At 33.0% G+C, this 25,764-nt stretch overlaps 1 protein-coding gene across 2 annotated transcripts; it reads left to right on the forward strand.

The window, feature by feature from the left end:
• The first annotated feature begins 159 nt into the window (after positions 1-159).
• Positions 160-25,141, forward strand: LOC130623881 (WD repeat-containing protein 81-like). Of its 2 annotated transcripts, XM_057439421.1 has the most exons (20): positions 160-1,833; positions 4,041-4,231; positions 4,451-4,604; positions 8,847-10,119; positions 12,974-13,308; positions 13,389-13,558; positions 14,329-15,802; positions 16,214-16,339; positions 16,523-17,195; positions 17,398-17,482; positions 17,704-17,759; positions 17,961-18,017; positions 18,283-18,506; positions 18,746-18,876; positions 19,340-19,404; positions 19,842-19,981; positions 20,815-20,911; positions 20,999-21,096; positions 23,393-23,532; positions 23,732-25,141. In XM_057439421.1, exons 1-19 carry the CDS (start codon positions 1,711-1,713, stop codon positions 23,519-23,521), a joined length of 5,601 nt encoding a protein of 1,866 aa, XP_057295404.1. In that variant the 5' UTR covers positions 160-1,710; the 3' UTR covers positions 23,522-23,532; positions 23,732-25,141. The 2 variants fall into 2 exon arrangements, with proteins under 2 accessions (XP_057295404.1, XP_057295403.1); XM_057439420.1 differs by having other exon boundaries at positions 23,393-25,141.
• Positions 25,142-25,764: the final 623 nt, after the last annotated feature.

Here is a 25,764-nt window from a genome sequence, read left to right on the forward strand (position 1 = left end):
TGCAATGCAACCAAACACAACACTTTTGATTTTAATAAAGAACAAGAAATTTCAAGCATGAGATAAAATCTGCAATGCAGATACAGCATGTTAGAGCCTTTATAAATGATTTTGTGTATTGTTTTGATTTTGCTTTAAAAACATTGTTCATACACACGCATTCTAGTGAGACAAAAATATAAACGACTACTGTAATCTATTATAAATGCTGCATGGATTTTTAATGTTCTTCTATTTCTGCCATCACAGATGTCATGCTTTTGTTAACATTAGCATGTCATATTACTTTTAAAAAAGACAGGAAATATTTCATAATTTATTGCAATTAACTCAATTCTTGGCTTAATAAAGCTTTAGGAGAACTAAGAACTGATTTTAGTAAAATGCAATCTTAATATAATATTTTTCGTTTCATCCCTTATAACTCTATTTGGCAACCTATTAGTTCATAGCCTTGTTTCATCTTTATCACAAAGTCAGTCTTTTTTCAGAAAAGGCGTGCAATCGCACGCGCACGCCTAAATCGTTTCAGGCTTGTGATTAATTGCACACCTGAAAAATAAATATTGAGTTTTCAAAATCAACCTTTAAAATCCATTTTGTAGCGTGTGATGGCATCCCTTGAAAGAATTTTTGGAGACTCGTCACACAAAACGTTTGATAGATTTCCGTCATGGTCAGACACTTTTAGATCTCAGAAATTATTGAATAGTCCTGGACCTTTTAAATCCACGAGCAAGCCTATTCATAGCCAACCTGACAATCCTAGCTAATTCACTGACTCCTGACTTAGGCAAAACAACTACATAGACAAATCTCTTTTGCCTGGCCTCTTCGTCTTTGGTAACCAGGTCTTACACAAGAAATCCAGCCATGCGGTTCTTAACTAATGCGGAGGTGAATGCCGACGGAGCACGGATGAAGCAAGTCTGCAAAACTGCACTTACAGGCGGAATAGACATTTTATCATGGATTTAATTGTAGATAATTTCTTTAGGTCCGAATTTAATGGATTTTTTCTTTATGCCTGTAAAAACGAAACCCACGTGCGGTGTAAATTTTTTTTGAAGTTTTAAGCCACGTGGATAAAAATTTTTTTAACTTGAAAACAAAGCATATTTTTGCCTTGCTTGTGATGACCTGAAAAGTGAACAATAAATATAAAAATGACAGTACACTCATGGATACTATTTCGGACATGTAGAAAAGGAAAGATTGAGAGAGTTGCTATACCAGTAGACGCTCGATCATCGTGTTTGGGGTTCACGATTTAAAACGTCCCCCACTTTTCTACCGCAAAATGAATGCGCAACAAAAAATAACCTCGGAGCCCGTGTTGTATGCGTAACATTCTTTGCACGTGCGCTTTACATCGCACGCGTTACTTGATTTACACGTGCGAATCATCGCACACCTACTCAAATATTCCTGAAAAAGACTGCAAAGTAGACATGTTTTTTACATTCTAACGCAGAAAATGTGTATATTTATTGATGTTTTAATAGTATTTTGATCTGATTTAGTAAAATTATGCCTGACTGTTTGTTTAGCATTAAAAATGATGTGCCAGAGATTTGAATATTTGGGTACATTTTGGTGCGTAGAAAGTACATTTGATAACTGATAGCTGCAACTAGGCTCTTTTGTTTTTAGTCTAATACATAGTGTATTTAAATACCTAGCTATGGAATTGTTACAATTTGACTAAAAATGGGTCAGGCTTGTTCAAGAGCTTGTGGCTACCAATTGTTATCAAAGGAGCTAAAGTTGCCTGTTGAGTCAGAGCAACTTGATGACAATGAAAAGAGGAAAGTGAATGTGTTTATGGGAGTGGTATGTTATATATATATATAAAATAGATGTGCATATTTTACATGGCTAGCCTCACAAATATCGAGGGATATACCCTGTCTATTATTTCCAGGAGGGGCCATGGCAATAAAACAGATCCTACTAATTATCGGCCTATCTCCATTTTGCCAATTCCTATGAAAATTTTTGAAAAGTTAGTGCATGAGCAAATGTCTCATTTTATTTCTGAGCACAACTTCCTGAATGACAGACAGTCTGGATTTCGAAAACTCTTTTCCACAGAAACTGCAGTAGTCGATGTCTCTGATTTTATTCTTACTGAGCTCAACCAACATAACTTTGTTTGTGCTGTGCTCATTGACCTTAAAAAAGCTTTTGACACTGTTGATCATAAAATTTTGTTAAAAAAACTATGGTGTTTTGGCATCAGAGATGCTACCTTTGACTGGTTCGAGTCCTACTTAACGGACCGAATGCAGCTGACTCTTGTAAACGACACAGGATCAGATCTGCTTCATGAAGACGCTTTTGGGGTGCCGCAGGGATCTGTGTTGGGGCCCCTGCTCTTTCTTTTGTATATTGATGACTTAAAATCTGTCATCAATTCAAACTACCACCATCTATATGCGGATGATACAATAATTATTTTGTCTCATAAAAACTTGGATACCCTTGTCTCCCAGGTCGAGTTAGAACTTTCGCAAGTCGACCTCTGGCTGAATAATAACAAAATGACTATTAATACGGACAAAACTGAAACAATCTTTTTCGGCAACCACAGCCAGTTAAAAAAAGTTGAGAACAAAACTATCAACTATATGGGTATTCCTTTGAAGAGGAGCGAAAAAGTTAAATATCTTGGGGTAACATTTGATCAAAAAATGCAATGGGAAAAGCACATTAATGACATAAATAGAAAAATACTAATTAAATATTCTAAAATTAGAACCATTGCATCCTGTTTAACACCTCACACAAAAAACCTTTTAATTAATGCACTTGTCATGCCATATTTCAACTACTGCTCCTCGGCATGGGCTTGTGCCACCCAAGGTAGATTGGGAAAACTAGAAAAACGATTAAAATGTGTCCGTACCTTTCTTGGGAAAGAGAGGGAATATTCAATGAATAATTTACTCATCAAAAACGATGCCATATTAGTTTTCAAAGCCATGAATCACATTGCTCCTGATTACATGCGCTCAAAATTCCTTTTGACAAAAAACTGTCATAATCATCAAACAAGAGGAGCTTCAAAAAACAGGTTCACACTTCCCTTGGTCAACACGGAATTTGGCAAAAAAGCCTTCCCATTTAGAGCTGCAAAAGTGTGGAATAATCTTCCAGACCAAGTGACCTGTGATGGAAGTCTGCTTTCGTTTAAGACTTCCATCTCTAATGTATTTGGCAAATTCTAATGGAGATCACTTTTTAATTTTTTAATTTTTGTTTTTTATTCTTTTTCTTTTCAATTTTCACAGATTATAAATGTTACTATGTTTGATTGAGCTGAGGCAGTCTAAGGTTTATCATTTTTTGTTTCTATTTTGTTCTAGTGGCCCCCAGTGGAAACAATCCACTAACTATAGGTTTTTGTGATTTTCTGGGCTAGCCACTTTAAATATTTATTATTATTATTATTATTATTATTATTATTATTATTATTATTATTATTATTATTATTATTATTATTATTATTATTATTATTATTATTATTATTATTATTATTATTATTATTATTATTATTATTATTATTATTATTATTATTATTATTATTATTATTATTATTATTATTATTATTATTATTATTATTATGGAGAGTCCTAGAGTATTTAATGCTCTTTTTGATCTATGCAGACCCAATTAGAGCCTGCGCTCTACTAGACAACTACCGGCAACATCCAACGGCCCACACAATGTGCCATCTCCCCAATTTCCCTTTTTTGTTAATTACTTACGTTCATTTAACTTATTAGGTAGTATATTTACACAACATTATTTAAATATAATTTTCTTGAGAACAAAAAGAGCTTTTTAAAAAATTTAAAAAAAGACTTGTAACTTTGTCTTATAAGTCCAACATCATTTTATTCTTTGGGTTACCTTTAAAACTAAATCACAATTTGAATTAATGTACTCAATTTGGAATATTGCACATTTCCCTTTGCACTTATAATGTTTTTTCATGTGCTTGTATGTGCTTGGTATTTCAATTTTTTTTCACTCAGACCAGTATTAAATGGCTTCAAAAGATCTCCACCACTGGAAAAGCTTCCAATGATGAGGATCTTATAGACTTGATGCAAAATAAATCTTCCTTTGATAAAGTGATGCAACCAAGTTTTAAATTTAATGCATCGTCAAATTTAGTCAAGTGCCAGGTTATTGTGTTGAAGAAGGACATCTCTTTTGCACTACAGTATGTATCATCCTTTTTTTTGACCTGCCACATTCTCAGCCACAAATAAAGTTAAATTCACAGAAAATATTTACAGGCAATTTTTTAAGAATGCAAGTACAACTCTTTAATGTTTTGTTTCTATACATTTCTTGGCACATCTCAATATCCCGATAAAATCTCCATTCTGCTTAAAATTTGCATGTTGTTGTTGCTACCATTTAATATTTTGATTTTTAGAAACAAATTTGCAGAAAGTTTTTCAGATCCTTCAATATATGATATCTTGTTGAACTTTTCAAACACACAAAAAACAAACCTTAAAAGTTTTCTTCAAGCATATGCTGACCAAACTGCAAACAACACTGAAAAGAAAGACAAAGAATGTAGTTGGGTATGTTTTTATTTTCCTTTACATTGTTATCATTCAAAGAGTTTCAATTCTTTTGCAGTTTTATTGTTAAAGCTGCGCGCATTCTTCCTCAAAATTACGTGAAAAACTGAATGTTTACTGACAATGGTGGCTGACATCTTAAAAATGGACATAAAGTTGAAAATTTTCAATAGAAACCATAGGAGAAGGAAGTGACTCTTCGTTGTCTCAAACTCTTTTCTTTAAATTTGACGTAATCTGAGCTGAAAAATGTTGTAAAGCTAAGTCTGTTTATTCTTAAAATTTTAAGATTTAATTTTTTTGCATGAGCTATTATGTCATATTGGTGCTAAAACAATGTAAAAGGGTATGCCTATACAAATTTTAAAGTAAACTAAAAAAACATAAAATAGCAGAAATTTCAAATAAAAGAAAAATATTTCTTCTTCCATGTTACAACAAGCTTTCTTTCTTCTTTTGTGTCAAGAATAAAAACAAATTTGTTGTAATTACACATTTTTTTTTAAATATTTTTTTTTAATATTTTTTATCAAGTGTTGTTTATTATTACTGTATCTTGGCTGCGAGAATAGTATTGGTTTCCAACTCCAAACTGACTAACGTTGTCCTAAAAATGGTCAATTGCAACGTTATGAACGAGCTTTCATTCGCAAAGTTTTATGCAGCCTTCGAATTTCGCTTCGGCACTCGGCAATTGCTGAAGTATTTGCAGTTATAAGGCTTCCGCTTCGGCAATAATATTGCCGAAGAAAAACTCGATTGTCGAATGTTGTAGTTTCCCTTTTTTATGAATATTCATTTTATCCATACTCCTAGGTTTCATCAAACAGATATCGCCACAATGACACAAAGAACTTTCTACTGCCCACTAAATAAAAAACATTTAGTCTCGATGCCCCCAGCTATCGAATTCTCTTTTAAGGGAGAATGTTGTAAAACCCTTAAACGACGTGAAGGTAGATGACACGATCCCTTCAACCAATTCACCTCACTGTGTTGACAAACTTAATGTCGGCCCGTAGTTTTATTCAGTTCGGCCTGCAGTTCAAAATGGTGGAGTGACCAAGTAAGGTTGTATTATCGTTCCCAAGAAAAAACAAAAACATCAGGATTAACTCAGTTGAATTTGTTGATGTTTGATACTCGTCAAGGCTTGGCATCATATTTATATTTTTTTTCATTTTAAAAAGTGTTGAAGAAAGTGCCGAAGTCTGCCAAGGCAATTGCCGAAGTCTGCCAAGGCAATTGCAGAAGGTTTTCAGTGCTTTTGACCATTGTCTTCGGCATTTTTTCTGCCGAAGGACTGCCGAAGTGATTTTGAAAAATTGCGAAGTTACTTCGGCAATTATTTGCCAAAGCAAATATATGTGAAATTCGAAGACTGTTATGTTAGAAAAACGTCCCTTGGGGAGATTGGAACCAGCACCTAAGCAGAACATTGCATCTAAGTGCAACACGTTAACGCGCTATTGTGACAGAAATAATTTGTGAATATTTATTATTTAAGTGAAATTGCTAACCTTTTATCGTTTTCGGTCTTTCCCTTTTGGATTGGTGTGTTAATCAATGATTCTGTTGTGCAGAGAACAAGAAAAACAATTTGATTATTTAAAAAATATCAATTTAATAAATATTATTGCTTGTGGTGCAAAAGTTTTCGTGAATTGATTACAAGTGGATTTGTACCTAATTGTAAAAATATACCTTAACAACATGGATTTCTGTCTGACAACGGACAATTCTTTTGCATGTGGTTTAACACTTCACGAACACAAAGGGTTAGTTTTTACTTCAAAACAGTGAAACCAACGTCCAGGTCATTGACCGGGCGCATTAAAGTCTTAAATTTCCCAGCTTTCTTTCTTTATACCAGCTAACTTAAGGCATAGACAAGGTAAACCTCCTCGCCATATATATTTAATTTGAAATCTATTACATGCTTCATGTATAAGAATATCAAAATTCTAATCAGGCTGGTCATTATTCTTATTTCTCTGTTGTTTAAACAATAGACCTATTGTGTTTAACCAAAAATTCTAGCCTGGTATTCTTATAAAACATATTCTTATAAAAAGCATATGTACGCTATTCTCACTTTATTTAAAGCTTTCCTACCCAACTGTTTTCCTTGCTTTGCTATTTTTAGCAACCTTTAACACTCGTCTGGATAACCACCCTTTTTTTATTTTGGTTATAATGTATCACACTTTTATAGAAATCTGGTTTGTTTGCTGGTATTTTAGGGTAAAAAACAGGCCTATTTTTTAGAAAAATGTAAAAAATTAAAAAACAATGGAGAAATAAAATTATGACAAGACCCGGTTTAAATTATCACATTTCTAAAATCGTTTCCTCAAAAATTATTTTTTTAAAAATAACGCTGCTTACACCATTTAGCTTCTTTAAATGTGTGCAAACACCTTAGTGGCTACATCTAGACGTCTTAAGTTTTTATTGTGTTCAAAATATTCTTTAAACAACTGACCAGAGTCATTTAACAGGCTCCAAAAACTAGCATGATTTGTGGTCACAGGCAAAGTAGCATACACCACTTTGGTTTTCCCAAATGTAAATTGAACAACAGAATCGGTTGTGTCACTATGGTCAATGTATTGTAGTTCCTTTCAGATTCTTGTATTATATAGACTGCTTGATTTGTTCGTTAGGGTGCACATTTCAGTTTGTAGCATTTAAGTTGAAGGCTATTCAGGAAAAATAAAGAGTACAAGTGATAAAATTTGAATGTACTATTTTACAGACCTAAAATTACGCCTGTAAAAAATCAGCATTTTTTATGAGACCAGTATGACATGGTAAGTTCTTCAAAATAAACAAGTCTTAATTCTTTTAATCAGGCCTTGCCATGAGCAAATAACCTCTCGAGAAATTAATTGCTCGCTTCAGAGTGTCTACGCGAGCAATTTTGTTCGGCATATTTTTCGCTAAAAAATCTTTACATTTAGTCTCTCAGGGCATCTTTTTCCGGAGAGGCGTGAACCTTGGTACACACCTAAATTGTTTCAGGCGTGTGATTAAAACGTCCGCCACATTTCCAGTTTGGTCAGACATGTCCCTAGCTCGTTTTAAACTTTTGTTGGTTAAAATGTCCGATAGATTTCCGTCTTGGTCGGACACTTTTAGATCTCAGAATTATTGAATAGTCCTGGTCCTTTAAATTCACAAGCCTATTTATAGCCAACTTGACCATGCTAGCTAATTCACCGACTCCTGATTTAGTTAAGAAACTATGTAGACATAAATCTCTTTTGCCTGGCCCCTACGTCGTTGGTAACCAGGTCTTACACAAGAAATCCAACCATTTGGTTCTTAACTAATGCAGAGGTTAACGGCGGAACAGACAATTTATCATGGTTTTAATTGTAGATAATTTCTTCATTTGACGAAACAGTTGGAAACCGTAGCAGGTCCAAATTTAATGAATTATTTTCTTTATGCTGCAACTGTTATTCAAACAATTTTAAAAACGAAACCCATGTGCGGTATAAATTTTTTTTCTGTATAAATTTTATGTACGTGTACCTTTTAAAAAGAGATTTTATTTATTAGTTTTATTTAAACCATGTGGATAAAGATTTTTTTAATTTGAAAACGAAGCATATTTTTTCCTATTTGCTTGTGGCCTGAAAAATAAACATTAAATTTATGAAAATCACAGTTAACTTGGACATTTAGAAAAGGAAGTTAAGATTGAGAGAGTCGCTATACCAGTGGACGCTCAATCATCGTGTTTAGGGTTCACGATTAAAAACGTCCCCCACTTTTTGACTGCAAAATGAATGCACAACAAAGATTAACCTTAATGCCCGTATCAGACGCGTTTTATAAAATGGCAAATGAACTGTTGCAGGATGGGTGGAAAATAATCACACCAAATATCTTTTCAGTTTCACTTAAAAGACCCATCAATTCTTAAGAAAAACGTTTACACTTATCTCAAAATGTTTATATTGATGCGAGCAATAGAATGCTCGGGTAACAAGCATTTACGCGAGCACTACGCGGGAGGGAGCAATTGCTCGCGACTTATGGCAAGGCCTGTTTTAAAGTAAGTATCTTGAACTGGCAACAGCTTTTTAAACCTTTTTGAATGCTAACTGGGACTTCCTGTAAATAAACTCTTGTTTAAGAACATTATGTGGCAGTCTGTTTAATGTTTTATCCTTAGAATGTATTTACATTTTTAAGTCATATAATGTTTTGTTTTTTTCTCTTTTAAACTAGGATGAACTTAAGATTCTTATGCAAGAGATCTATGGCATTAGTGTGACAAAATTGAATTCTTTATCTCACATATCCAGTTGTTCACAAAATAAAAGAACTGCACATATGCTGCCTGTTCTTTCTGTGATAGAGACAGAAGAAACAGTTTACATTCTTGAACAATTACCTCCGCACACAATACATGATGCTCTCACTTACAGCCCTGCCATTTTTGAAAATAATCACATCAACCAGATGTTCGTAATATATCAAATTCTGCAAATATTTCAAAATGTGAGTCAGTACAACTTTAAATTCGATGATGCAAACCTTTCTTTAAATAAAATTTACTTGCTACAAAATTCCATTTGGTTGGGTTTATCACCTTTTAACTGTCTTCAAATCAAAGATAAACCAGAAGACTGCCAAAAAAAAATTCCAGTTGTGAAAATTTATAATGGATTAAATACTGTGTTAAATGATGCCTCAATAAAACTTACTGAAGAATTGAGTATATACACTGAAGCTTGGATTGAAGGAAGCATTAGCAACTTTGATTATCTTGTTGTCATAAACAAACTTGCAGGGCGAAAATTTGGCGATTCGTTAAATCACCCAGTGTTTCCTTGGGTCACTGATTTTAAAATCCCTTATGATGGTTACAGGGATTTAACAAAAAGTAAGTTTCGACTTAATAAAGGCGACCGGCAGTTAGATGCAACGTTTTCTAGTGGTGCAGGTATGTTTAATATGGGTGCACTGACAACTGCTCCAATTCAGCATCATGTTTCAGATGTTTTGTCAGATATAACATATTATATTTACCATGCTCGTAACACATCAAAGGATATTCTTTGTTCACATGTCCGGTCTCGCTGGGTTCCTGATGAATACCCTTCATCCATGGAGCGCATTTACGAGTGGACACCAGATGAATGCATTCCCGAGTTCTTCTATGATGAGAATATTTTTAAAACAATTCATAACGATTTGCCTGATTTAAATGTTCCTATATGGTTATCCTCACCAAAAGAGTTTGTAGAGTACCATTACAAAATTCTTGAGAGCAACTGTGTTTCAGAAGCATTGCATCATTGGATTGATATTATGTTTGGTTTTAAGTTGAGCAATGTTGCTGCCAGGGAAGAAAAAAATGTGCACTTCTCACTGGTGGACCAGCACACAGACCTTCGAAATTATGGAATTGTTCAACTGTTCTCAGCGCCGCATCCGAAAAAGAAGTATTTGGCTGAAGAGCAAGAGCATTACCCAACAAGTAAAAACGAGTTAAAAGGTATATGCTTGTTTAGAAAGCCTTTTCTATTCCATATGGTTTCTTTTGCAGACACAAATAGTAAATTAAAGGGTACAAAATAAAATTTATACCCATTTTATGCAACATTTTATTAATGTTGGTTCAAACGCTAACGAAGAGAAAGGTCTTTTAATTTTGATACTTCTTTGGAACTGGCAACTGCTAACTGAAATGTAGCTGAGCAAATAAAATCTAAGATTCTTTCACGAAGTGAAGTTAAGTTTGCTGTTAGGCGACTCCGATTTAATTAGTTGTTCTACGGGCCCGACCAACCCTAATTTTCACGAAAACAAAAAAATAATAATATTAGGCAAAAAAGTTTTAAAGAAAAAAACACAAAAAAACAACAACATTTTCTCATCCCATCTCGTGGAAATGTAATTAGCATAGAAGATATCAATGATGCCATTTTTTGTTGGTTGAATGTCCATCTACAATTATACTAAACAAAGTGAATCAATAACGTTACTTTAGGACCACCATTGCTAAGGCCAATGGAAGTTGATTCTTTGTTCATGGTAGTTTGTTGCGATAAAACTAAAATTAGCTGTGCGTTAATTTTGTATTTACAAAAATAGTTATGTGATTAAACAGAAGTTTAAATTTTTATGTGATTTATAACAAAAATTAGCTACTTTCGCTAAAATAGTTATAATACAATTGAAAAACAAAACAGATTATTGTCGTAACACTCTCCTTCATTATGAATTTAAAAAAAAATGATTTTAACGCTGCGAAAGACTTTAAATATCCTCAACTAAACAACCATAGTCCAAAAAAGACTTTGCACTTAAATTTAGATTTCCTATAAAACTGCGCAAAAAACATTAAAAGAACACTTAAATTGTTTGTTTTATTATTTTAAGTAGGAGAAGAATAACTTGCTGTATAAATTTCGAAACAGCGCAAGTATAACTTGCTGTATATATTTCAAAACAATACAAGTATATTCTGTACAACTTTTAAAACAGCACAACAATAATTCTTGCTGTATAACTTTCAAAACAACAAACAAGTTTTTGATCATGCAAGTATTTTTATCTTTTCACCTTGAGAACTAGTTACATATTTTTTAGTGAGACAAATTATTATTATTCGAAAATACATGCAAAAATATTATGCAAAAATACATAGAAAAAAATTGTTGACACCCTCCTCCGTTGTTATTTTTTATTATTTTTTTGTTGTTCCGAGCATACATTCTCGATAAAACTATTTTCATTTTGTTGACCGACTGACCGTAAGTTACTATTGACTTCACCCGTAGAACAACTAATTAAATTGGAATCGCCTTATGCTTTTTCGCTCATTACTGTTTGTACATAAATTCAGTTCAAACCATGCTAACATAAAAACGAATGTTAAGCCAAAAATGATGATGATGATGAGACCGGAAGTGGTCCTTTTATCAGCAAGCAAAAAATTTAAGTTTGATAGAAACCAGGCTAAACATAAAAAAGGTCAACATAGAAATCAGGTCAAAAATAAAGAATGGTGCAGCACGTTTATTCGCTGTTGTAAGGGCTTCAAATTTTTTTAAATCTCCTCTCCATTTTGTTGAAACATGACGTAATAAATGATGTGTCGTTAATACCCGTACCTACATAATATATGAAAAAGAAAAACAACACTTTAACAAACTTACGAAAAATAATTTTATAATTTTTGAATGTTTTTAAACCGGCATACACGTTGCAAAAAAATGGAATGGTACAAAACTCAAAAATTACAAAAGTATGAGAGAGAGCCACAAGTTTTCCCTGAATTTTTTCCCCCAGTTATCTGTAAATAAGCACATCATTTCTCTTTTTCAATTCTCTCTTTATTAGTTAGTTTATTTAAAAAATATAGAATGACCAGGGACAAGTCATGGTGTAATAAACCTTTAAATAATAATACTTTTTTGATTTTGGCTGTTATTTTCCATGATGGGCTATAAATCAAAACTTGTCAACAAAAAATTGATTAGAAAGTAATATGTCAGTTTAAATTCAAATTTTTGTTACATTGTAACATAATTTAACAAAAAGTTTAATTTAAAGAGAAAACACAAAACACAAAATAACAGTGGTTCTTCTAAGCTTTTATAGCATATTGAAATGCAATAAAACCAACCCAACTCAACAAAATTGTGTGTTACATATTATAAAAATGTTATTCAGATTTTATCTTTTTTATAAATACAATGATTGCCTTTTTATTGTTAAGAAAAATGTTTTTTGATACATTTTTTTTCCTGGTGACATTGGATTTTGTTATATTTCTTGTATGTTCTCTATAACAAAATTATGTGGGTATTTTTTTTTTGTTATTTATTTATTTTTATTTTTTTGACCAGTATCATAATTACATTATGTGGGGTCTTGTTTTAACATTATCAGCGTGTATTTTACAACCTAACCTATTGCTCAGGATTTTTTCAATAATGGCCAGTAAAGCTGGTAATCAATTTTCAGAACAGTTTTGCTGCATGTTTTACCACACACCTAAATCAATTACGATATGTATTGACGCATGCAAGTATGCTAGGATGTTATTTTACGACTAGACCCAGACACAAAATCAAATGTTTGTTTTTATATTTTCATCCCTAAACATGTTTAATTTTTATATCATTAAATGTTGAAATGGTTCAACATGTTTTTAACTGTGTCATTTTTAAAGGTGGCTGGGGTGACCATACCGTTTAAATGTACCAAAACAAGTCTGAGTGTGGCAGTTGGGAATTATTATTTATTTACATTGGAAAAACAAATCTGTTTGCAGTCTTGTGCATTAAATTCGCATTGTTTTGTTACTGTGCATAATTCGAACTTTTCCCTCATAATTTTAGTGCAATCTCGTGATGTCTCTGCCTCATGGGAATATGTTGATCTCACTGCATCAATGAAAAGAAGTAAGTCTGAGGAGTTTGCACCCGACCAGGAAGATTTTCTAAAGCGGAGAAAAGCAAAAAGTTTTTACGAAACTGTAGTTTCTGCAACTTCCACAAACTCTGAAGATGATTATATGCCTCCAACAGCATACGATATTGATGTTAAAGCTTGTGGTGTCAATTTTTTAAATGTTCTACAAGACACCGAGGAAGTCTTATTCCATAAACTTAATATTCATCCTCCAGACATGAATGGAATTGGCATCCATCAATTTGGGTCTTTCTTTGAGAAAGTAAGTTTAAATTTTAGATTCTTGCTTGCAATGTAAACATACTAATTATATCATTATATTTTTTTTCCAACCATGTTTAGACAAGGGATAAGTTTCACTTCATTAACGACGGTACAAAACTATTGTTATGTCTTCTTATTGAAATCACACTACAGAAAGAAACACGTGTTCAAACATATTTGCCATTACTGGATGAACGCTTCAGAAAGAATGTAAAGTTATTCCATACATTCCAGCATGCTGTGCCAAGGTATGAATTAAAGAAAGTGAATATTTCGGACAATGGGGCCTTTCTATTCTGTGTTTTCACATCTACAGTATTATGGAGGGGTGCTTTCATCCTATCTTAAACTTATAAGCACAGTAGACCAGGGGTATGTAAGTTTTACATTTACAGTAAAATAAAACACTTTAGAGCATTAAATAATACAATAAAACTTGTTGGATAAAAATAAAAATAAAAAGTTGATGATACAACTTTGTCTGTTAAGAAAAATAGGTATGCATTTTTTAGTAAGCATGCAGTATAAGCTCTATAAGAGGTTGTTTACATGAGATCTTAAGTAAACTCAAATTGGTTTTGAAATTTGGTCAACAATGTGTTTCTTAAGACTTTTTGCATGAGTTTTATTACTTTGGGTGGAAGTTCACTTTCAAACTGGTTTAAGATTTCCATGTAAAACGACAGTGTGCTGTGACAATGTTTTAAACTTTTCAATGCGAATTGGAATTCCCTTTTGCCTGGCAAAATCAAGCAGATGGGTCTAGTTAGACCTTTTCTGCATTGAAAGAAACCAAACCAACCAGACCTTTAAGCCCTGTCAAGCTTATCTCAGCATAAGAAATTCTGATTTGTGTTTTGCTTAGAGAAAAGATTATTTAAATTTAAGTGCATTTTATTATTTTTTGATTTCAGGAATTTTAACTTAAGATTATTGGCTTAACGACAGTTGCATTGGAGATGCTGTTTTTTTAATTTAATTTACTTTTCATTGAAATTTATTCCATTTGGCATTTTAGTTCGATACGATATGCAATTGAAGATTTTCTTGATCCACCAAATGCAGTGGAATTAAATTCTCCATCTTCACTGCCTTCATCTTTCAGAACTGCATTAAACTTTCCACCATATTTTGCAAAAGTGCATGATTTTCTGAGTCTGTTGTATGCTGCAATTGGAGACTATCAAAATACAACACTGTCTACAGATGACAAAATGATATTATCAACTGAAATTGAAAAATGTGTCCCTCACCTTCAAGTTCTTCTGGATGATTTAACGATAGATGGCTTACATCTTTTGTTAGTGTTTCTAACACCACTGTTTGAAATGAAAAGATTGCAAATCACAATGTTCTTACACTTGTTTTCTCCAATCTGCATGGCATTAGGACCTGCTCGGTCTCGATCAGTATTTCTTAGAGACCTGCAAAAGATTTACGATTCAATAAGTACATCTGATGAGGTTGCATTATTAACTCAGACATTTTTATCAAAAGTGCTATCCTCGTTTGGTCAGGATGTGTTTCTCCATTATTTGATGGAGTTAATATTAGATGTATTTCTAATTGATGTTCCCCATATAACAGGGCCGCAAAGATTTCACAAGTCTTCCTGTGTATCAGCACCTTTAAGTAGTGAACTTACATATAAAAGCGATTCAATGATGTCATACCAAATGTCACCTTGTGTTGTGACTGAAGTAGATTCCATTTCCAGTTTAAACCTCGATAACATATTTGCAGATCAATCAGAGAATATGGTGGTTCTTAGCAAAGATTATACACACAGTTTTACTGATGATGGGGGCAGTCCTCCCTTTAATCCTGTTTTAGAGAACTCCTTATGTAATGTAAACATTGAGCCAACAGCGGTGGATAAGTTGCCTCTGCTAAGCTCTCAGGAAGTCCACTCTCTCTCTGGAATGGAAAGTTTAATTGAAATTGACACTATGCGTGAATCATTGGGTGAATATTCGTCGTCTTTTCCAAAGTGCTTTGAATACTCATCTTCTGTTCCTAATAAAAACGTCATGGCTGACTCTCCAAGAGAGGAGAATGCATTGAGTAATCGTACCTCAGTTTCATCTGTTCCTTTTACTATGCTGTTATCTAATGAAACGTCTGTGCAAGATGGCCTAGAAGAAGCTAAAGAAGTATTAGAAGAGGTACCACAAGAAGAAGAATTAGGTATCAAAGAGGATGAGCATGTCAACACTTTTCATCATGTTGATATATACCAAACTATTGTAGAATCTGTAAGATGGCTCATGCCTTGGATTGGTCCTATACTTACCACTGAGTACATTGCTTGGCCATTATTAAAAAGGATGTCTAAAATATTGATCAACACGAATGGCAGTGGTGATGCAGTCGAACCTATTGATCTCTTGCTGAAGAAAATAGCACCAGTTATTGATTGTCTGATGGAAGTTGCACTGCTTTATGGAGATTCAATTGTTTTGTTTTTGTACCTCCCTCATATTGCTCAACTGGTGAGTAGTTTTGCTGTCCTTAAAAAACAACCAGCCATGTTTGCAAACGTTAGTTGTTGTTTCATGCTTACAACCATAAGCCAGAACCTAATTTATGATTAAAATTGTGTGTGAAAACAGGATTTCCAACAGGTAGAATGATAAAGAAAAATTTAATGTTACTTAATTATTAGGAAATTGGAATATCAGATGGGCAAAAAATATCAATTGAGTTTTTAGATTATTGACGTTAGAATTATTGAAATTTGCATGTATGTTCAATGCATGTTATTTGTTGTATTATTAAGTATATAGATCCCTACATCTTGTCACTTTGTTGTAATATTGGTCAACTGTTGCAACACCGTTTTGCCATTTTAGTTATTTAGACATCAAACATAAATAAAATTACCTGCTTGTCTTTACCACTAGATTGAATCAGGCATCACATCTCCATCAGTGTCCATCTCATTGGGTAGCAGTCTTGTGTGTAATGTGCAGTTAATGACAGAAGCATGCAAAATGTTGGAACCTGAGAGTATATTGACCCATATTGAGGTGAGTTTGTGAAGAGAAGATAAATAATAATTTTTCATTTGTACCACAAAGAATGTTGTTATTGTACAAATTTATAACATCTTTTCCAGTAGAGTAATTTGTGATATTATTTATTTAGGAAATCTACCTGATTAAAAAACAACTATGTGCTAGATTGGTATAAATAGCATTTTAATATTATAGGAGTTCTCAGTTGATTTTTTTCAACCATTAATTCGATTGCTATCAACCGTGAAACCATTTAGTACTGGAAGTGCTGTGAAGGAATTTCTCTCGCGAAAGCTGATTGACATCCTCGGACTTCTCTGCCAGCGACTGAAACGAGAAGTGGCACAAGACATTATGGCACCCTTGCTCCAACAATTTTTCTCATGTTTTGATGGTATTTATGCATTGCGTACCGACGAAAATGGAGAATCGCATGTGACAAGAAAATATTCTCTCCTTTGTCAATCATTTGACAAAAATAATTTAGGAACAAGAAAAAGGGCAGCTTCGAATATTGACAACTTAAAAAAGTTTTCTAGTTTTGATGAAACTGACGATGGTTCATTTTCATTACGATCCGACCGTATACCAGGCAATGTTTGTATTGATGATGTTTTACAGGGAGACAAATTGGATGAGTCAAACACTGTGCATGATGAGCAATTTGCTGACATTTATGACACCTTTTCACCTTCTCTAGCATACCATGCCTACGTTTTGTTTTGTCGGGTGATGGGTCCTCTCTACATTGAGAAAACTTTGTACAACAGTGATTTGGTCTGGAATTTATTCACAAAACATGACAAATGTTTGACAGTTGCTGATACTGGAGATCAAGACAATTTGTCAAAAAAAACGACAGAAACAGGTTAAAATTATTTCTTGATGGGTTGTTTGTACAATATTGTAACATTGACTTCGTGAAGGTGTCTTGTTATCAAAGGTTGTTTGCCAATGGTGTTAAAAGCTGCTGCAGTTACTCTTTTTAGGCGCTGGACCTTCTTAGCAAATTTTGTTTTAATAAAAATTTACATTTCATTTGTATTACTTTAATGTCGATATATTTTTAGATGGTTCAAACATTAAAAAGGATTTGAGTGACTGGCAGCAACCTCTAGAGATGTCACACGAAGAGGAAAGTAAATACGCAGAAAGGTAGGACTCTTGAATACTTGATATTGTAGATAAATAAAAGATGAGCTTAATCCACTGTGCTCAAAATGTTTAAAGTTAAAGAAATACTTAAGCACCGAAACAAGATACTAGTTGCGAGCATTTTCAGTTTCGTTATTGTCCTAAATTAGGTAGCTTTTTAAAGTTCTCTTAAAGCAGTTGAAAAAGTAATTCAAGCATTTTTTTGATTTTTATTTATACAGGTCGGCTTGGCAGCATATTGATGGAAAATGGTTTCAACACTGGAGTGAGAGCAAAAGTAATTTTTCTGGAATATTATTTTATGAATTTAAAGTCCCAAGAACTACGTTAATGTTACAAAAGTCAACAATAAAAAGTGATATGCGTAATAAAAACTTTTTATTTCTTAAAAACTGCTATTATCGAGATAATAAATAAATCCTTGATGTATCCTTTAAAGTTTATTGGGTTGTTATAAAAATCTACTTATTTACCTTAGATACTGGTCTACCTCACCATCTAGAGTTTAAAGATATGAAGTTACAAACTTATGCAGGTGGCTAAAAAACCTTTTTGTGCACATTGTTCGGTTTAAAATTTTGCTTTGCTCAGTTTTGCATTTTTGTGTTTCATATATTTTAAGTCGTATTAGGATGGGAAAAAATTCTTTTCTTTTTTCTCCTCCTAAAAAAGTGGGCTAAATACTTGGGTTACAAGTAAAAGCTCAAAAGCAGAATGTGGCTTTTCCTGAATAATTAATTTCCTTCTTTAACGTTTGTTGTGTTGTATTTCTATAAAAAAAACACAAAAAAATCTTGTAGGTCACTCGTCTGTAATTCGAGATTTTTACGTTCCTGATAACGAACACTATTTCCTGTCTGCAAGTCGAGACAAAACTGTCAAATTGTGGTTGCTAAAGAATCATGGCAATGGAACAGCTCATCTTGGATACAGTCGAACATATGATAGACATACCCGTGCTGTTTTTTCTGTGCAAGGTATCGAATCAAAAAGAATGGTTGCTTCATGTGATGGAGCTGTACATGTGAGTTCGTTGTAAACAAAAGTTTTTTTCTGTTACATCTTCATGTGACCCTTTATCGTTTCTCCACTGGTAGCGTGACATCCTTCACGAGAAATGAGACTGCTAGTCTGTTATATCATGATTAGCCATGTTAATGACACCTCTCTGTTTCTGCTTATTTTGGAATAATAAAGCTTTGTTTCAGTATTAATTCTCCTTAACATCAGCAAATCTGATAGAGTTATTATTTGGTTCCTTAGATCTGGGACCCAGTCACAGGGACTACAGTCTGTGAATTTGATGTTGGACGTAACAATAATATCACCAGTATGAGAACCTTACCTGCTCCTTCTACATGCGTTGCTGTTGCTACAACAGAAGGAAACATGAGGTTGGTGGGATAATTTCACCACCTATTCGAGAGACTAATAAACAAACTGTGCAAATGTTAAGAAAGAGAATAGGGAAGTTTAAGACTAAAAATTGTAGTAAACGTATCCCCAAAAATATCAGGCACCAATAATTTGTTTTCAGCCGGTAACCATAGCTCTTCTTTATCCCACTTCAGAACCAGTCTAAAAAAAATACGAGAAGATATTAACGATTGTGCACACTTTGTCAGGAATATCGGATTTTAAATGAAATCAGGACGAATATCAAGAAAAATGAACTCGTGAAAACTTTTGCTGCACCTAGTTTGCAGTAAATGTTTTTTTTTAAATGAACTCTAGAAGCTTCAATTTAAGCTGTTTATGTTATATCAAAATTTTCCCTGTTTTTTTAAAATCTTTGCTTTAAATTTTGAAATATTTTGCAGACAATGTGTTGTTAAAAATACTCATATTTCTCTTTAGACTGTATGATGTACGGCAAAATAAGTTAGCCCAAGAATGGAAACTATCCCCTCAACCTAGTATAGGTGCGTGTTTTATCTTGTTTAAATAAAGACTTCTTCTAAGCCTGTGCCTCTCTTGAAAGAGACTACAGGTCAGTAAATCTACCTGAATGCATGTGACGTATTTAGTTCATTACGTGATACCACAATAACGCGAAGCTCCTAAAACGCATTCTTGGATGGATCTTTAACAAAAGAAGAAAAGAGGATCTCGAGTACTCACATTTATCAATTTATTATTAATTTATCATTCCATTCATTGTGCAAAATGGATCATCGCAAACTCTGAACACGAAAAAGCTTGGCTGAATTTACGAACTTTAAAAAATAGGGACGTGACAAGAAAAATGTTAATTTCAAGATTTGAGAAGATGTTTTTGGTCATTAAAGATGTGGTTGTTGTACTGGTATTGAGTTCCTACTGAATACGTCACTTCAGTTTCTTTTTTCTTCATATTTAGGTATAATTCGATCAATATGCACAAATGCAGAAGGTACATGGATTGCTGCCGGATTTTCAAGCGGTATTGTGTCTGTGTTAGACTTACAAGTTGGTATTTTAAGAGGACAAGCAAGAGTTCATGATGGTGAGATAGTCCAGGTATAAAAAACTAAGTTTGTATAGTAATACCTAGCATATCCCTTCATATAACTCAAATAGGAACAAGATTTTTTGTCAAATCATCATCTTTTGTTTGAAAAACTTTCGGAGGTATCAAGTCATCATAATTACGTCATTATGTTTACAATCAATCGCTTTATCATTGATACAACATTTTTTTTGTAAAATTATACACACATCAAATTTAATAAAATCAAATCTTGATGCTAGAATAATTCTAAAGGCATGGGTTGTACAGTCTTATTCAGTGTGGTTTTGTCACGGCTAATAAACAAGCTCTCGTTTAATACAAATTCTAAAATCATTAGTCACGAGCCAAAATTTCGAGACTGTCACCTCCTTTATAAATTGTACTGGAAAAATAGCTGCGTGAAAATGTCTTGAGATTTTTAAAATTATAATAAATTAGATATTGAAGCTGTCAGTGATTTGAGTTAATTTAAATTGTTGTATACGTCGAACCGTGAGATAAAACTAAGTGGCCTTGAATACCTAGAATATTCTTTATTTTCTTGAGGAAAAAACCTTGAAAATCTTAAAATCAGGCTAAGCGACCTTGAAATCCTAGATTAACCCTTCATACTCTCGAAAAAAACGCAAAAACTTTTAAAACATAATGATGTGTGATATATATTTAGGCTAAGATATCCTAGAAATTTTCTTTGTGCCAAAAATGTAGCTTAGAACTTAAAATGTTGAAAACATGTGACATCAATAGTACGTTTGATTTAACAATGCACGGTCAGCATACATCTGAAGTAGTGTCACTACAGCTTAGTTTGCTATCAACCATTTTTATATTTCTGTTTCAGATGGAACCTGTACCAGGCTATGGCTTCATCTCAGCATCAGTGGACTCTAATATTCGTATGTGGCATGAAGATGGAAATGTTTCGCACATTTTAAAAAGTAAGTAGAAGAATACTTCTAGAAATCAAACTTGATGTATTATGGTTACAAATTAAGGTACAGTGGTAATGTGTTTTCTTTATATAGGTTCAAACGACAGTATCCATACAGTGGTGTACACAAAACAACAACTTTTATGGTCGACCACAACTAACAAGTTGAATATCCACAGTAAAGAAAGATTTGTAAGTCCTCTAATAAAATTGATTTTGCACCTTGTGTTGTGATGTTCTTGTTAAGACCAGACCGTACTATTTAAGTCCTGACCTTGTTATCCCAGACCACATCTCGAAACAGATTTTGCTATTTCAGGCTGGGCCTTATTTAAGGTTACACCATGGTATGTCGTCTAAGATTTTATAACTTTTACATATTCTACTAAACCCTTTCACTCCTAGACACCTACCTTTGGAAAGGCTAATCTCTAAATCTAAGAGCTTTAGATACTCTGGATCGTTTTTTTTTAATTAGAGTAGATTTCTTACAAAATCAAGTGGTTTCGGGGCTGCAGAGAAACTTGTTAATTACATTTTTTTTCAAAATGCATTTCCGCAGAGAAAGAGTTAAACAGTTATTCTTAAAAGCAAACTTTGGTGTTTAACCATGATGCACCTCATGTTAGAGTGAGTTATAAGGCCTTGATTTTAGACACAAATTATTTTATTTATTTGCTTCAATGGCAACTTCAGTCAATCACAAGATTTATTTAACTTTTGTAAAACTTGACAAGATAGAAAACGCGAGGAAAGATCCACATTTATGCAGGAAAGCTCTCTATGATACCAACTTGAAGGAAGGGCATAATAACCTGTGTCATATATTTTCGCAGGTTGTGTTTTTTCTTTTGACGTCATTGTGTTGTATTTTTACGCATGAATAAACAAACAATTTACCTGTGCGTCACAGTAATGTCTGAATTAATTTAATGTTTTATGCATGAATTCCTTTGGATTTTCCTTATAAACACTATTTATCTATTTATATTTAAAAATGTTGAATTAGAGATGCTGAGGCTATCGAGACAAAATCTTTCTCACTCCCAGGGTTTTTTTTACAGTGGAGAGAGAAAATTAAGGGTAAATACTTTAATTTTGTTTTTATTTTTTGAATATCCACATTTATTTTTTATAAAAACTAAGCAAAAAAACTAATTATGGCACAAGAGTCTGCTCAGTAAAGAAAAACTAGATTTTTGATGAGAGGTGTTAGAGTAAAGTCAAACAGAAAATGTGAAGAGGCTGGTTTTGGAAGGAGAAAGAGCGTACAGAAAATATATGCAACATATACAACCTATGCTATCTTTCACTTAAAAAAGCAACACAGACTTAAGACTTCTGAAAAGAAGCGTTCGCTATAGACAGGTTTTGGAGGTAATGTTAGGGATCTTGAAATAACGTATGCTATAAACTGTCCACTACATTGAGGTTTTTTTTATGAGAATTTGACCTTCGCTTGTCTGCTATACTACTTATAACGTAAAAGCGACGGTGCCAATGTTAAAGAAAGGGAGCGATAATTTACCAGTTTTAATTCATCTTCAAATATACATAACTGTTGTCAGCTATACCTAAATTTTAAACTGAAGGATTAATTTTGTGAGACGCTAACTCTACCAAACGCCTGTTTTTTTTTTTGATAAACATGTATTAAAGCTGGTTTTCCACCAAGTAAAACAAATTGGAAAATGAAATGAAGTACCTGGGCGTTCCAGTAAGGGGCGTTCCAGTAAGGGGCGTTTATTTCAGGCGGTGTTTACCAAGTTGTGGAACTGGACCTTTGTACCTTGTACGTGCATTAAAACTGGTTTTCCACCAAGTAATATAAAACGGAAAGTGAATTAAAGTACCTGGGCGTTCAAGTAAGGACGTTTATTTAGGCGGTGTTTACCAAGTTGTGGAACTGGACTCTGTACAAAGAAGGAGGCTGTTCCGTCAGGGTTACAATTACGTTGTTACACTAACTGACTCAAAACTTTGAATTATTTACTTTTATTGCTGTCAGTATAAATTGAAATTCTCATCTTTGAAGTATGGTTCAGCTGTCAATCAATATATAGTTTATCTGAAAGCAGCATGATACACGTTTCAGTTTTTACAAACATTTCAAAACGAGGCTTGAACAAAAGGTTGGTTTTACCTGCTCCATTTTGACATTAGAAAATGATTGTTTAAACCCCATCTACATTGCCAACTAAAGAGAAGTTTTTATTGTCTAAACTGAGCAAGTAGTACCTCGAAAAAGTGAAAACAGGGGCTTATAAAATATAAAGCATGCATATCAACAATTTACATGTGGTTTTTAAGTTGAAAAATTGTTAAATTTAATGCCTGGGTCGGAAGTGGGAGAAGATGTCGGTAAAAATTCAAGAGAGGGGGCAGGTGAGGCGAGGGGTTGCCTTTCCAATTTGCGAATCTTGCCGAAAAAGAAAAAATTATTCTAGATTACGCCTTTTATTTTTAACGATTTTTTTTCTTCTTTTAGTCTTTGTTTCAAACCTATCGTATCGGTCAAGATTCATTCAAAGGAGCAGTTTCAAAGATGGCCTTCCTTCCAATTAATCGACTGTATTTGTTTGGCGCTGATAATGGAAATGTGATGCTATATGCTTGATGTAGAAACCAGTTGAGTGTGATTTTAGTGAGCTTTAGCTGATACAAAGTTAAGGTTGGTTTCCACTAACATAAAAATTTTTGAGCAACTATTTTACAGCTTTCGCACAACATTACGACTTTATTGGAAACGCATGTCGTACAACAAAGCGACAAGAGATACTGTGTTACCAATATTGTAGAGATTATCTATTTTCTATCTTTCTAACAGTTTTTAACAACTGCAGCACAACAATTTCAATGGAAACCGATCTTCAATCTGTGATTCATTGGTGCTATATTATAACTTGTAGAATTTCTACAGTTTTATTCGTAAAAATGATGTGTATCAAAACACACGTTATTCTGAAACATCATAAACGAGACCTTGATCGTGCGAAGTGTTTCTTAAGTACTGGCTCTTTTAACGGAAACAATAATACGCATTTTATTTAGATTTGTACAAGTAAGTAACTTTTTTTTTTTTTATTCGGGGCGATTTTATGTCCATACTTTTGTATTCCTGGATTAAAACGAGTTTTCGTCATCTTTTTCTGTGCAACCAAAATATTCTGACCCGTGAAGGTTGTATTGGAGCAAAAGAACAGATTAGGTTTTCAATAACTAAAGAAAAAAAAAAATGATTAATTACTAACAAAAGAATAATTAGTAACAAAATAATTAGTAACAAAATATAATTATAGTTGTGTTCTTGGGTGGAGATTGATTGAAGACTTTTGCGCGGATAATTTCTTAGAGTCGACATCCAGTTTAAAGCATATTTTACTTACAGCACCACTTTGTATTGCATCTGTTACATGCAACATTTGATACTTAAATGTCTCTTACACTCAGCTTGTCCCTTCACCAAACTTAACGTCTCGTTGGATCACGTACACCAAAATAGTTGTGTTAGCAGAGTTGTCATGTATATTATATATGTCTGATGAATACTATTCCTAGCTTTCGTGCTGAATACAATAAAACGATCTGGAAACTAAATGATATTCGTGTTATTATTTTTTTGTTTATTTTTCTATTTTCTCACGTGAAAATCGTAGTAGTTGTCAAATATATAGATTAATTTTCATTTGACTTCATTTATTTTTAAACTGGAGAAAGTTCTGTAAGTATTTCTACGATTTCTTTTTTCGTTTTTAATCTTCTTTCCAGTTCTTTTGTTTTGTTTTACATCGGTCGAAACGACTAAATCTTAATAAAATATAAACTTTAGAAGCACTGAAAACGATTTTAATTTTTCTTCCGCTATGGTAAAGAGGTTTCAACCGAGAATTTAACGGCCTCCACACGATAAAAAGAAGCCGAGTGGATCGATTGCAAAAAATAAAAAAAGTTGACGTTTTTTTTAATTGCAGATGAGAAAATGTTTTGCTCCTTCCTTAAAGTTGTTAAAATTCATCTATCCTTGCTTCATAAAAGTATTTTTTAAATTCAGCTTGAAAACGAGGGTTTTAAAAAATGTGCAATAAAGTAGTTTTTATTTAGAAGCGCACCATTTGATGAATATTATTTTATATATATTCTTTTTGAAAAACCTATTTTTATACACATGTACATAGATAGCTTAGATTAAAGAACTGATTTGTACGTAGAAATAAAGAAATACGAAATAAATTTATAACTTATACATTTGGATTGTGTTGACTAATTCCATGAAAAATTAGCGGTATTAAAATGTTGCGAAAAATGCATGTGAAACAAGCGATAAGCAAAGTCAGGCTAGAGCAATGAGTGGTTGAAGGAACCTCACGAAAACATCTTAAATGTCGTTTTTCTCATTCTTAAATCAACATAACGATTTTTGCAATACAGATTTTTTTTATAAAACCGCGAAATTAAAATGCCACGAATTTCTCATATTTCCTCTAATCGCGAAATTAAAATAATCGCAAAATTTTTGTCGCGAAATGTTCTTCCAATAAACTACTAGTTTGGCTCTCATTGCGGCTGCAATGACTTTATTAGCTACAATAGGTTCAGAGAAATCGATGTTTGTTTGTTTGTTTGTTTGTTTGTCTTTTCTCATTTTTTTACTGAAAAAACTAGATAAGCATGTACGTTTTCAAAAAGTTGGAAAATATTCAGTTTGGAAATTTTAAATTTTTGAAACATTTCAAAACTAAGAAAGAACATCAGCAATTGTCAAGTTCAGGTTGCTTGCTGGAGTTTATAGTTTAAAGTTGGAGTTTTTGTAGCTGAAAAAACTATTTAATTTTAGCGTGAAATTTTAATGATTCTCTCTTT

The sequence above is a fragment of the Hydractinia symbiolongicarpus genome, chromosome 13, assembly GCF_029227915.1.
Source record: "Hydractinia symbiolongicarpus strain clone_291-10 chromosome 13, HSymV2.1, whole genome shotgun sequence".
NCBI lineage: Eukaryota > Metazoa > Cnidaria > Hydrozoa > Anthoathecata > Hydractiniidae > Hydractinia > Hydractinia symbiolongicarpus.